Source organism: Nanorana parkeri, unplaced genomic scaffold, assembly GCF_000935625.1.
Source record: "Nanorana parkeri isolate BGI_ZX_2015 unplaced genomic scaffold, ASM93562v1 scaffold2873, whole genome shotgun sequence".
Classification (NCBI taxonomy): Eukaryota; Metazoa; Chordata; class Amphibia; order Anura; family Dicroglossidae; genus Nanorana; species Nanorana parkeri.
The window spans coordinates 18,948-34,000 of NW_017309141.1; the positions used below are offsets into that span (position 1 = coordinate 18,948).

Sequence of the window (15,053 nt, forward strand, 5' to 3'; positions counted from 1 at the left end):
TATATATATAAAAAAATCATACAAATAAAACAGGGATGCACAAATCCCAGGAGCTCTGCATGCTCCTTAAAAATGACAGCTGCCGCCTAACTTTTGAATGTTTCTCTAGCCTAGTCTTGGAGCTAGAAAAGTATCAGTACTTTTCTTGTACGTGTAACAAGTACGGTACTTGGTATCTGAACATCCCTATACAAAACTGTATTTAATTCCAGTCATTCGCACAAAACAGCACTGGCTGATTGAAATGTTCATAGATGAAGTAGATACTCAAGAAATATTCTTCAGATAGCAAACTGAGTGATGTTCATTACAGCAAGCAGCAACAGTCTGTGCAAATAGATATATACCGCATTTCCCCGAAAATAAGACAGTCTTATTTTTTTTTTTCATGAAAAAAAGACACTAGGTCTTATTTTCGGGGGATGTCTTACCTGGCTGCAGCTGTCGAGCTCTCCGCTCCGATGCAAACAGGTGTGTGGGCGGCCGCTCTTAACATGTAAAAATCAATTACATGTGCAGCTACCCCGGAAGATCTAGCGCTATCTTCAGGGATTTCTGTAATAGAAGACCTACCCCCCAACTAGGTCCTATTTTCGGGGTAGGTCTTATATTACAGAAATCCCTGAAGATAGCGCTAGGTCTTACTTTCGGGGTAGGTCTTACTTTCAGGGAAACACGGTACTATTGCCACTGTTGTAACATTGTGACCAAAAATCTAGTATTAAACAGGGCAATTACAAGGTTTATAAGCCAAGGTAGCTCTTAATATTTGTAGTATAAATAATCTAGAATTCAACAAATCTGAAGTTTTCAAGTAAATAAATACATCAGGAAAAACCTGATGTGTAAAAAAGATATATTACCTCAAAATGACAACTTACTTTTGTGCCAGTGGTACAAGGATCTGTTTCATTTCCCCAAGGATAGATTCTTGCTTCTGAGGTTGCACCTCCAATACTTTATCTAAAGAAGGATGAACTGCAGACTGCAAAACAAGCCACATAAGGACATCAGCATTATGGAGAACACACTGCATCAGCTAGGTTTTACCACACTAGCCTAGGATATTACACACGTCTAATGCTTCAAGGCCAAATGTTGGCTACAGTAGAAATTCACTAAACTGCCGTTTATTATTTATTACAGGCATTTATATAGTGCCGCCAGTTTTACACAGAGCTTTACATAGTGCTTTACATAGTACCTGCCCTCAAGGAGCTAACAATCTAAGGTCCCTAACTCACATACATACAGGGCCAATTTAGACAGCAGCCAATTAACCTTCCAGCATGTCTTTGGTCTGTGGGAGGGAACCGAAGCACCCGGTGGAAACCCACGCAAGCACAGAGAGAACATGCAAACACCTTGCAGATAGTGTACCAGGGACCCCAAGTGCTGCAAGGCAGAAGTGCTAACCATTAAGCCACTGTGCTGCCATTTGTCCACAAAGGTTCCCTTTAGATGAAAGTCTCAATCTAGTGATGATCTGATGTTTCTGTTTCTGTGGCAGCCTACAAATGGCCACACAAAGGGGACAAAGCAATCAGGTTAAAAAAAATCTTGCCCAATTACTACTGTTACTCATTTATGACTAGCCAGCACCAAAACCGTCTGTGCATGGTTCCTCTTCCCTGCTCTACTCTAAACACAAACATTCACACAACCAAAGAATCCCTTTTAACCCCTTCGTGACTGACGACGTACAGTGTACGTCGCCAGCATCGGGGCTGTTTAAACAGACTCCCGGCGACTTTTGCCGCCGGGACTCTGTTTAAACTTGTAGAGCCGACTGTCGGCTTTACAACAGAAGCGATCCTGGCGACTTACATGTTCCCAATCACATAACATAATTATAAAAAAAAGTTTTTAAACTTGTACCTTGCCTATTTTAATGCTCTTTGCTGAAAACTCCAGGACTGAAAAATCCTACTTTGTTCTCTATTGCTATGTAATTATGAGGGGGCTGGGCAGCTGTCTTTGCCTTAATAAACCCTGTCTGTGCTGTGGTGGCAGACCTAATGGAGGCTTTTCAAATTAGACTGCAAAAATGAAGATACATTTTGAGGCGATTAGGCCCGATTCACACCTATGTTTGTGGTACAAATGCATGTGAACCTACATGTAAAGTTGAATGACTTATATTCATCCCATTGCAATCAATGGAACAGCAAAAGAAAATGTACAGATAAGAACAGTTTTACCAATTAGAATGGCACAGATCTCATAATGCATGTTGGGTGCAGTTTCATATAAATGTAACTGTTTAATAAATGCACAAGGGTGAATAAGGCCTTAAAGTGACATTAAACCCTCAGATTTTTTAACATAAAACAATACTGTAATGTGTGCCTTACTGTAATCCATGGTAGTTTCCCTTCTCTTTGCTGCTCTTCCTTTTAAATTTGTATCTGTTCTCATGCTGGGCAGAACTTCTGTTTTGCAGCAGACTGCCTTGCCTCTGGAATGATACACGGTGTCTGTGTATACGTTTCTATAGGCTTGAAACCTGAGCCAGCACTACAGGAAGAGGCCCTGAGCTGAAAAGGGAAGTTCTCCCCAAGCATGAGAAGAGATACAGATTTAAAAAGGAAGAGCAGCAAAGAGAAGGGAAACTACCATGGATTACAGTAAGGCACACATTACAGTATTGGTTTATGTTAAAAAATCTGAGGGTTTAATGTCACTTTAAGATGCATGTAAAGCCAACAATTTATTTTTACGTTTGGGATAAAGCAGTGAAGGATGATAACACTGGTCAGGATTTTACTGGTGCCTATGTCCCCTTTGGGGTGATTCACCTTCTCCGTTTGTCCTGGTGACCATGGTCACTGAGAATTAAAGTAATGTGAAATCACAGGAGGTGAGGGGAAATCCTCCAATAGGGACACCTGTTTTCGTTACAATTATCTACAAGGGAAATTCCCTTTACTTTCTAGAAATTTCCTCTCGCTGTTGCATCCCTGACAGGACATTAAAGAAAATCACTTCCATTGGATACAGAAAGCAAAAAATATATTGTCAGGGAGTTTTAACTTCTTACGCTATCCAAAGTCAAAAAACAAACTTTACGATGTACTACATTGATGAAATGCATTATTAACGCTTTCACTGATGCAGACATAATAGTTATGCAATAGTTGTGTCAGCGGCACAGAAAGGGTTAATTATAAAATTCAGTGATGTAGTAAAGTGCATGTATGCAGCATCGATATTTAAAACAGACTCCCAGCCGTTATAGCACACATGAACAAACCTCATATGCCTCACATAAATAGCAATCCCTAAGAACTTACTGCTACCACATTTAAAAAAATAAATCATATAACAGAAGCATAATAAAAATGTAAAGTCACCCTGTGGTCACATCACTAGGGGAAACTAGTGACATAGCAGCTGGCAGGAGAAACCACAGCACCCAGCAAGGGTACACAATATTTGGACACACCGGAGAATGTCAAATAGCAACAGTGATCTCTACAAGAAACTGAAGATTTAACTCACCACATGCCGGAAAGGTAAAATATAGCTTCGTATTTTAAAGGCTGACTTTGTTCATATATTTTACCTTGCAAAAGGATCAATTTAACCCCTTCACGACTACAGTTTACGTCGCTAGCATCGGGGCTGTTTAAACAGAAAGCCACTGGGACTCTGTTTAAACTTGTAAAGCCGACTGTCGGCTTTACAATAGAAACGATTCTGCAACTCAGCTGTTGGCAGATCGCTTCTACAGATTGCATCACTTCCGGTCCCATAGCTGTCAGTGCTGGACTCCTGAAGCCCAGCTATAAGCTATTGAAGTGCCATCTGCACTTCAATAGCTTATTTACAGTGTACAGGTGACACTGGGGGACCCCCAGCATCACCTTAAAAAGAGTACTCGTCACCACCATCTGCTATGTAAGACCCCCCCATGTGATAGCAATTAAAGTAAAAAAATTACCAGCTTTTAAAATTAACATGACATAAAATAATAGAAAAAACTTTTTTAAAATCCCCCACCCCCACAGGTCGCCACGTAAACACGTATCGGGTGCGCCTACGTATGAAAACGACAAACGCGCTACACCTACGTATGAAAACGACGAACGCGCTACACATGTTGGGTATCGTCACGCACGCCGGAGTGAGAGCAATAACTCTAGGGCCAGTATTTTTGGGTATCACTAAATTGATGAACTGTGGGAGCTTTTAAAGCGTTGTCTATGGACTTTTTGGGGTACTGAAGTTTGTCGCCGTTTCACGGACTCACTAAATTTTTAACCTGGGCATGTTGGATATCCATTTACTTGTTGTAACCTTATCTGTTATATTTTATTTCAAAAATTGGTATTTTATTGTGTTTTGGGGAATTTAAGTACATTTTTCACTAAATTTTGGGGTTGGATTAGGAGTTGCGCTAATATCGTGCAACATAGAAATTGGCAACTGCCAACATTTTATTCTATAGGGTCTTGGCTTTCAGAAAATATATAATGTTTGGGGGATTTAAGTAATTTCCAGGCCTAAAATGTGGATTATAACATGGGTGCAATAAATGAAAAAAAGGCCTGTCATGAAGGGGTTAAGGAAACTGTAGTGAATATACAAATTTTCAGTGTCAAACTCTGTTCATCCAGACAGTCTTTCTTAATCTTGTTGATTTTAATAAATCTTCCATACTCACTAAATTTGGCTTACTCACACAAAGACTTAAACACTTCCAGGTGAACCCCTATATCCGCACCCTCATTTGTGAATTACCTTGTAGAAACGGAATGTATTTCCATAGAGCTCTTCACATAGCATGTTCCTCTGCTCTAAAATGGCTTTGTGATTGTATGCATATTCAATAATGTATGAAGCCTCTGAATGCCTCAACAATTTCTTCACCTGTCCTTTAAAGCTTTTAATTATTTCAGCCACTTGGGATTTTGACCTGAAATATAAAGAATTTATATGTCAAAACAAATACACAATAAAGTTTAAGAACATTTTCTCTTAGATGATATTTTTTCTGCAGTACTGCAATGTTGCTATACGTTATGTTTTATGATCCTTGGGTAGCAGACATGGCATGATTGAGGAATCACGGTGAAAATATAAAAGTCCACCAACATTGTAAAAAAAAAAAAAACATTAGCCATGCAGGGTAGGCGATTTACTGTTAATAAATAAATGCAGGTACCATTATATTAGAATACTAAACCAAAGCTGGAATCTTCATGTAGTGTAAGGCATTTTAATGGAATTTCGATATTATAATATCCACTCATATTATGGCATGCTTGGAGCGGTGGCTACTTTACAACACACACAGGGACCATGGGGAACGAAAGTAGCCACCCTCCAGAAGGAAGGACAGTGTCAGCACCAATTCAGGGATGATTTAAAAGAGTAATTCAGTCTCCCCATAGTTCTCCTTTAAGGATTTACAGCCGAGTGATACACAAATAAGATACATTTTTGTTAATAGTTAGAAGGTACTTGAATGCATTTTTAAGACGCTAGAGTTTAGTGTCACTTTAACTGCTTGCTGCATTGTTAGCTTGGCTGCCCAACTTTGCATCAGTTAAAATAGTCCAATACATGGACATAAAAAGATTCAAATGTGTGTTTTTTTTAAAAGGCTACAAAAAGTCAAAGCAGGTCTACTACAAGTGAATTACATGGGGACATTAGTCTTGACATCTGGCAATTTGAAGAAAACAAGGCATTCTAATTAAAACCTGACAGTACTGCAAGAGGTCTTAGGAAATCCAGCTAACTAAAAATTTACCTTTCGTAAATAATTTATTAGGCATTCATAATTAAATAGAACAGCCAAGAAACCTGTACTAATTAATATGTGTACAAGCAATTTAATATATTTAAGATCCCGGTAACCGCTAATATCAGTACCGGGACCTCTTCCTCCTGTCCTGGGCCCTGCATGCTTCACGCAGCTCCAGCTCCCTGGGTGTTAGAGGCCCATACGAAGAGGGAGTTATAGGGAGCTGAGATTATGAAGGGGACATGTGAGAGGAGAGTGTGGGGTCAGGGAGATAAAAGCTGGGGACGAGAAGGGGGGAAGCTGGGGACATGGAAGAGGAGGGGGTTTGGTTTGAATTTTTTTTTTTTGTCTGAATTTTTTTTTTTTTTAAAGTATGTAATCTTTTTCTTGGGAAGGGGGGGCCCTTTATGTATTCTTGCACCGGGGCCCTGAGGTCACTAGTTACGCCTCTGCAACTGACCTTGTACTTTAAATAATCAAGACATTATTACATATTTTGCAAACATTTACAGCTCTTATTTAACTATATACTTTTTCACCCATTTTAAGTTACAATTTTTAAATTATTTTCTTTACAGATTCCATCAGAGGAATTATATTAGCACAATTAAAAAAGCACAGAGTACGGAGAAAATCTTTAAAAAAAACATACCCATACATTAGGAATTTCCTCACAATATTTCTGGCATACTTTGACTTGCTCAAGTCCACTACGTGCTCTGTGAGACAAATTAGATTTTATTAACACATTTTCATTGTATTAAAAAAAACAAGCCTAAGAATCAAACTTGCTTAGTAAAATAACAGTAACAGTTGGCCAAAATTTACAGCACTTTAGTTTTAGGATTAAGTGCAGAATTACTGTAAACTGGAAGTTCATTCAGAAGCAAAGACTGGTTCCACGGATTCTGTGCTGTGTGATAGGTTAGAGCACTATAAATGGGCCTTAAATAAAAATTAAGCATTTGTGCCTACATAAGTAGCTTAATTTATAGCCACAGAACACATTGGAATTAAAGCTTACATTTTCACACTGAATTTAGGTAATTAAAAAGGGCATGTCAGGGCAAAATATATTAACAAAATCCCACACTCAGTAGAATGCCTCCAATAGAAGCACATTTCCCATGTTTCATTCTATTAACCCCTTCATGACTGAGGCCCTTTTTTCAATTTTTGCACCCATGTTAAAAATGCTGCAAGTACAGGTTAATTCCTGTTTGGACCGAAAACACAGTGCCTTTGCTTTACTGAAATACCAACCAGTGTTGACAGTCCTGCCATCTACCGTATTTTGCGGTCCATATGTTTATTCTCCCCATAGCTCCCTGGCCAACTCCCCATGTATCAATTATTTTCCCAGCAACACAATGCTGTCGCTTTGAGTCTAAAAAATCTGACTGTATAGGGAAAGGGCTGGGAGATTGTTCGTAGTTCTGAGGGGATTGTCTACGTTATTAGGACTGCCTAGTAAAAATGTCACAGGGAATAATAAAAGGTGGTTTCTTGCTATAGAAACAAAGAAACAATACTGCTCGGCCATGCTTCGGGGGGGAGGAGTTTTGGGGTAAATAGGGGTAATGCCTGGACATACATTTTAGCACAGTATAGCGACTGATGCGTAACATGTATAAGGAAAATAGGAGCAGAATACCTTTAAGCTCATCAAAAACATCTTGCCTTCTTTTTTCATTAGCATGTTTTATGTAACACTGGATGACCCTGGTTGTATCATGGGCAAATGCAACCTGTAAAACAAAAGACATAAAACAAATCAACCAGGACAAGTACTTTAAACAGTAAAAATTCAAATAGAGATTGTCATATAACTATATTAACAGTCTTGCTATGAAGGACCATATAAAGTACAGGAGTGTGGTATTCCAATCGCACAACGCCCGGGACATGCAGTTCGGGCGCCAGACAGGTGTTTATTTATTTTTTCTACATTTAGCCCTGCTGCAGGCAAGGAGGGCTAAATTTAGAGCAGGGGAGCCACCTCTTGTTTTGCACAACTAATCTAGGGGGCTGTATAGCCACCCAGATCACCTGTAGCTGCCTCCCCTCTGTGGTTTTCGGGCTCCCTGCTCTTCTGGGCGTCAGGAACACAGCAATAAAATTAAGTGAAAAAATAAAATGAAAATTTTTTTAAATAAAAGGTTCAAATAATTTTTTTTTAAAAAACAACCCTGCCACTCCACCATCTGCATGGATTCCCAAGTTATTTTGGAAAATGCAATTACCGCTAAAGTCTGGCCCCCTTCCCCCCGCTATACTTACCTTTTCGGCGAATGGTCTTTTCCCTCCGCCGGTAAGGGGGGACTATTTGTAGCTCATGCTGCCATCCCACGCAGCCCTGCAATATGGATTTTAAATTTAGCTCACAAATTGCGTGCACCCGTTGATCAGCACGGTCAGGTGATATAATTGAAAAGTGCTTCTTAGCACGGTTAAATATGGTTTTGGTTAAAAAAAAAAAAAAATTGTATCACGACAAGTAGATTGGGCCCCCGCTTTAGTCCTTGGACAAGTAGGTTTTTTTACATAAAAGGAAAATTTTGGCCAAAGGCCTTGGCACATGGTCTCTTTGAAAGATAAACAGATCCTCCCCTACTACACATATCTTCCCATATTATTTGCTAATCCCAACAAAACTATAAGGGGCTCTGCTGGTGAGCTTTACCCTCACTTACTGCCCTGTTGACAAAGTTTTACAGGAAGATAGATTGCAAGCCCTCACGGGCAGGGCCCCCCTTACCATCTTGTCTTGAATTGTATTGTAATGCGCGGCTCAAACAAACTGTTGGCGCTATAAAAATCCTGTATAATAATAATGATGATGATGATGATGATGATGATTGATGATGATGATGATGATGATAGGACAGCTTTGCTTTGGATCCTGCTGAGAGATTTAATGGTTCATTGGTGTCAACTTTTTTTTTTTTTTTTTTAGATTGACACACTTTAAATCCTTTTTTGACAAAGTTTATTTTGGCCTTTAGTGACCACAATGACTCCTCTCTAAAGATTTTAAGAACTAATATTTTCCTTCACAGCTACAAAGTGTAACACTTGTCTCTTTGCCCCATGCTAGAAAAGGACAAAGGGAAAAAAGGTTTGCATCAAGGATACAGAAATTATAAAGAAAAAAAAAATTAAAACTATAAGAATTATATGGGTATGTTGAAGAGTATTGTAGGAGTTGAATATAAAAAAAAAACATGAAAAAGAAATCTGAAGTTTACATGTAACAAGTTTACATGCCATACTTTATTAATGATATATGGCAAACAAGTCATATTTAAATGTAATATATATTTGACCTTTTATACAATCAAATAAACTGACTTATGTGTCCCAAGACCATAACAGCTCACATTGATTAGCAGTTAAATGAAAGCTATTAAGGCTCAAATATGTTTAGCGTAAACCTGATATTATGTGGTTCAACTCTGGCAGCAGGATCATTTAGTCATATCCACTCACACTTTTAACGTTCCCCCGAAGGAGCTTCTCAAGCTCGTCCATTAACTTGACTCTCTTTGTGACATCACAGTCCTTTCTAGATATAGAGACGCAAGATATTTAGATGGTTTCTACTATTTTATAATGAAAAGGTGCAGACAGTATTACATATTTAAAACACATATATATAAAACAGTCCTTAAACAAATAACAGTTTAGAAGAACCAAAATAACCGTGTTGAATATTCGCTTTAAAAGCAGTGTTTCTCAACCTGTGTTACCTCTGGACCCACATTTGTCCTCGGTCATTGAGTTGTGACCCAAGTTGCTCTGCAATGGAAGGCACGGCATTGCGGTACCGCGCATTCCGGTGCAGACGACTGAACTGTGGGCGGAGGTGCGTTTGGGGTGCCATTCAAATAAATGAGCGATTGCATGATACAGTACGGTAATCGCACACGACCGATTAACGCACTGTACTAGTGTGAACAGGCTCTAAAAAAACACTGACAGACACACATTGTCCAACACTCATATACATTCCCAAAAAAATTTAAATTATTTTTTAAGATCCACCTATTCTCCCTACCTTAAGAGAACTGGAGTAGATCCTCAGCCTGGGGTCCAGTGTGAGCTCCTGTGTTGTGACAAAGCTCCATTCATGTGTGCATTGCTTGTACAACCCACTTGCGCACCCTGTACAGATGCCAGGAGCCAGAATGTGATGTCACTTCGTTCCAGGCACCTCTACAGGACATGCAAGGAAGCTGTAAGCAATGCATGTATGGATGGAGCTCCCTCATAGCCATAGCTCGAGCGCACCCCACCTTAAGCTGACACTGGGTGCCGAGCAGCATATGAATGGCTGCTTGGCGTGATAACTGATAGTGCTGCGCTAGGAGGAGGCTGGGAAGCCTCTCACCTAGAAAAGTGGAAGGCACACTGAACACGGGGTCGTGACCCACTGAACATGTGCCATTAAAAATGGATCATTGATTTACTACTACGGTGTGCTGGTGACATTATTTTCTTCTTCCACTGAACATGGGGTTGCGACCCGCTTTTGGGTCACGACCCACAACTTGAGAACCAAAGCTCTAAAGAACACTCCAAGCAAATGTAAGGGTGATTGCAGCTGCATTAGTGCACTTGCAAGAACACAGTTGAGTTTGGTCCGTGATAGTATACAGTACATAACATTTTTTTTTTTTAAAGTAACAGTTAAATTACTAGGGCAAGAGTTTGGGGTGTAGGGCTGCAACAACTAATTGACTAAATCGATTATAATCGATTATTGAAAAAGTTGTCAACATTTTCAATCAATTAATCGGCTTCTGATTAGTTGGCCACACCTCCTCCCCACCACAAGCTCGCCGCTCCCAGACCCGCCCGCATCCACACGCCGCACCTCCTCCCCGCCCACCTGCATCCACACCTCCTCCCCGCCCACACCCACGATCGACACAGGGACGCGGAGAGAAGTAGTAAGGAGGAGCAGGTGTGTGTGGGTGTGGGGGGGCGGGGGAATGACAGCCGCCGATAGACAGGCCAGATCTCAGAAGCAAGTTGTTGGAAGACTGCTCAGGTAAGCCTGCACTTTCCCACACATGGTGCTCTATAATGTATTGCTGGGATAGTGGGATTTGTATTCCTCTATAGCTGATGGTACATTGTGCTGTGTATTATACAGCGCAATATACCATCAGCTATGGAGGGATGCAAATCCCAGCAATACATTGTAGACTGTATGTATGATGTATTGCTGGGATGTGTTGTATTCCTCTATAGCTGGTGGTATTCTGCATTGCGCTGTATAAAGGACTACAAATCCCAGCAATAATACATTATACAGCGCAATGCAGAATACCACCAAGCTATAGAGTACAACAAATCCCAGCAATAATACATTATACAGTGGCGCAATGCCGAATACCACTAGCTATAGAGGACTACAAAACTCAGCAATAGTACATTATACAGCGCAATGCAGAATACCAGCAGCTATAATGTACTATTGCTGGGATTTGTTGTATTCCTATATAGCTGGTGATATTCTGCACTGCGCTGTATAATGTACTGTTTCTAGGTTTTGTAGTCCTCTATAGCCGGTGCCATTTTGCATTAATTGCTGTATAGTTTTACACTTTCCATTTCACTATATTGCACGCCACACTTTTTTTTTCTTCTTTTTTACTTCCACCGCTCTAACCCTGCTCCTGTTATGGACTACAATCTCAATACAAACTAGTAATCCCATCACTGGAGCCATTTTTAAAAATGTTTTATCCGATTAATCGAACTTAATAAATCGGCTAACTAATCAATTTTGAAAATAATCGTTAGCTGCAGCTCTATTGGGGGTGTACCCCCTTCTTCTAAGGTCCAAGCAGTACTAACACACAAAAGTTTAGCGAAATGTTAAAAAAACTCCTGGGAGTGGGCAAAGTCTACTGAATAGAGCCACATTTTTTGGAATTTATCTTCCCGATTCCTGACTGAGGAGGCAAAAGCCACGATGGTTTAGAGTTCTTGAACTTTCGTGCCTTGAAGGTGGGAGCAGTTTTGCTTCCAAGGAGATGCACACTCAAGTCGTGTTGTAGGTTAACCCCTTCGTGACGGGAGACGTACACTGTACGTCCAGCCACAAAGGGACCAAATGACTTGTCACGTACACTGTACGTGACGAGTTATTTGCTGCTTTAGAGGGCTGTTAAACGGCTGAGAATCAGCTTTTAACATTCATTAATGGATGCCCTTACTACACAGGCATTCATTAATGAAAGGGTTAACCTTTTTCAGACACCCGATACCTTAATATCGGGTGTCTGAGAGTCAAAGCAGAGGGACACAGATGCCGGCTTTTGCCGGCATTCTGACAGCTCGTATAGATCGAGAGAGATACCTCTCTCAAGCTATACTGGCTTTTTTTTTTTTTTACTTTGTAAGAAAGTATATTACTGACGTGGAAGAATCACACAGCAAAAATGTCAAAAGTGTGTCAGTCATTTACGAACAGAAACTAAAAACAAGCTCAGTCATGAAGGGGTTAAAGTGTAGTCGGTAGACTGCTGGGTTGTTCCCTAAGTCAATGTCTGAGTCAGTGATTTGATGCCATCTCAAAAGGGCCTAAGCAGGGCCAAAGCAGAGGTGAGTCCTAGAATATATGAAATATAGTACCAGCCATCTGTTTGTATCTCTAGCACAAAGGGGAGGATTGTGGGTAGATCTTATGTAAAGTTGTAGGGGCTCAGTACCATCTAGACCATATTTGAAAGCCAGATTCCTGCAGTCTGTTTGCAAGAGGATTTGTGGAGAAGATAATCTTGTTGTTTGGCAGTAAAACAGGTCCCTAAGGTCTCTTTACCATTTCTGCAAATATGATGAGGAGTATTCAGCTAGTGGTTGGTTTAATAGCTGGTAGGACTTAGATAGGGCATGTCTTAAGGGCTAGAATCTAGGCATAAGTCCTTTATAGGGGTGGGGGAAGCTGCCACCTTGTGTAGTTTGGGTAGAGAGAATAGAAGTGAGAATAAAAGTGTCAGATCTGAGTTGCCCTTCATAGTAAGAGGGGGGTGGAGGGTTAGTGTCGGACATAGCCTGAATTTCAGGAATTGTCTTCCAGACTTTGGCGGATGCATGGTGCTTCAATCTAAAATGTATTTGCTGTCACCAAAGGCCTAAAACATGCATCTAAAAGGTCAGGTGGGAAAGAAAGGTTGCCAATGACTGGGGTAAACATTGAGACAAGGTGTTTCATTGTCAATAAGCTCTTTTCTTGTGTTAGTACGTGAAGCATGGTACATATAGTTGGATAGTGTTTTAACTTAGTGAAAGAGTGCATCCAAGAGCCAAAGGCTGTGGACAGATTAGCAAGGTCATGTGTACAGCCGTAAAGTATGGGGTTGGGTAATCCTATGCCTCCCTATTTTTTTGTGTTTTGCCAGATAACAGCTGTGGACCCTCTGTTATTTTTGAGTCCACAGGAAATTTCAAAGTTCGCTATAGACCATTTTGAGGAATGAACTTGGGATTTTGATAGGTAGCGTTTGATATAGGTGGTATTTTTAGAATACCACCCCTCCCAAACCAGGAGGTTTATTTGCACCACCTTTTTAAAGGTCCTTTTTTTATGGTGGAGAGAAAGGAGTAAAAATTGAGTACAAAGACCTTGTCCATTGAAGAAGTAATGATTGTACTCAGGTACTTTATATGGGTTGACGCCCACGTCCGTGGGAAATTTTTCTTGATCACAGGTAAGATGTTTTCTGGGACGTTAACATTCAAGGCTTCCAATTTAGCAAGGCGGCCATATTCGTTCAAAGCACACAAGAAAGCAATTACTTTGGGTGTAAGCTAAACATAAGGTCATCTGCAAAGCCTGCCACTTTGTAAGTAGTAGAGGCTCCCTTCCTGTCAGCGACTGTTCTGATGTGGCTCAAAATGGGCCCAAAGGTGAATATACAAATTAGAGGGGACAGCCTTGCCTAATACAGTTACGCAGCTCAAAATACTCCAAGGAGGTTTCATTAAATTGAATAATTTTGCTGTGTATTCACTTCAGCAGCTAGTCAGTTTTAATTTGAATTTCAGCTTGTCAAGCATTTCAGGTAATTTTAGTGGATACAGAAGGACGTAATGGATATTTTAACATGAACATGGAGCTACTCCTTAAATGCCTTATACGATCACATTTAAATTTATATAAATTAACATGTCTGTACCTCCTAATTGATTCCCAAATGTGCTTGGATTTTGTCATGACATCATAGTTACTCTTGTCATTGAGCTGCCTGGTCTGCTTCAACTCCTTCCTCTTTTTTTTGACGTCTTCCCTTTTCGGCTTCTTTGCTTCAGAACCTGAAAGAAAAACAGTTTCAGCAAAGGTCAGTGGGAAGTTACAGCCCAGCTTCAAGTTAAATCAATAAAACAAATGCCATTTCCCTGATCACATTTGCATAATTTGCTACAATACTTACATTATGTCTGAAGCGGACAAGCCGCTCCAACCTGCACTACTGTTCCTCTTGTGGGGTGAATGATGGCCAATGTAATTTTCCCACTTCCTTTAAGCCCAGGCCATCATGGAGTCTGGGTTTGTGTCATCATGCAGCCTGAGCTCACAAGAGAATTCTGCAGAGAACAGCACTCATAGGGACTAAGGACTTTACACGCTGGAGTTGGGCTTCAAGTGTAGTACAAGCCAACATATAAAAATCTTTTGTCGCAAGTATTTTTTTGAATATCCTGAAATTAATAGTGTAGCTGCATGAAATGTGTCCTCATATTGAGTTGCCACAAGTCAGTTAAAAGCTGAAATCAGGCTTGCAATTATAGTGACTGCTGTTTAATTTGATGGGTGTGAGAGGGAGGCTTAGTGTGGGTACAAGGAAGGAGACCACTTAAAGTGAGAATCGCCGTTGTGGGAATATTTTAATCCACAAAGCACTTACTTCACGCAGTACACAGCCTGCAACACTGCACTATCAAAAACGTTTGTTACCTCAATTACCCAGTTTTGTTCAGCAGACGTTCATGGATTACAGTATTTGCATTAGTTTACAAAACACAGCTAACAAGAGGTCTAAAAATGTGTGTTTCAACTGTGCATTCAGCTGTTCAGCTGGCCACAGTGATCCTGTAAGGTGACTTTCATGGGAGAAAAAAAAAAAAAGTATCTAATATTTTAGAGCGAAACATTAAAGTGTATCTAAACCTATAGAGTTTATACATTGCAGTTTACCAATGCTTATATGTGATGGCTGCATACAACACACTTCCTGTCCTTTTGGTGTCTACACTCATTTCTCCACTGTATATATTGCAGATATATACA

General features: G+C 40.2%; 1 protein-coding gene across 1 annotated transcript in view; it reads right to left on the bottom strand.

Moving 5' to 3' along the window:
- LOC108802454 (pumilio homolog 3-like) overlaps positions 1-15,053 on the bottom strand; it is a gene marked incomplete at its 3' end in the record, with an annotated part of 37,132 nt that overhangs the window by 16,404 nt on the left and 5,675 nt on the right. Inside the window, exons 4-9 of the mRNA XM_018574309.1 lie at positions 13,942-14,077; positions 9,242-9,317; positions 7,407-7,500; positions 6,405-6,471; positions 4,744-4,918; positions 882-985 (exon numbers count right to left, since the gene is read on the bottom strand). Coding sequence (XP_018429811.1) covers positions 882-985; positions 4,744-4,918; positions 6,405-6,471; positions 7,407-7,500; positions 9,242-9,317; positions 13,942-14,077 — 652 coding nt within the window. The remainder of the gene's footprint in view (positions 1-881; positions 986-4,743; positions 4,919-6,404; positions 6,472-7,406; positions 7,501-9,241; positions 9,318-13,941; positions 14,078-15,053) is intronic.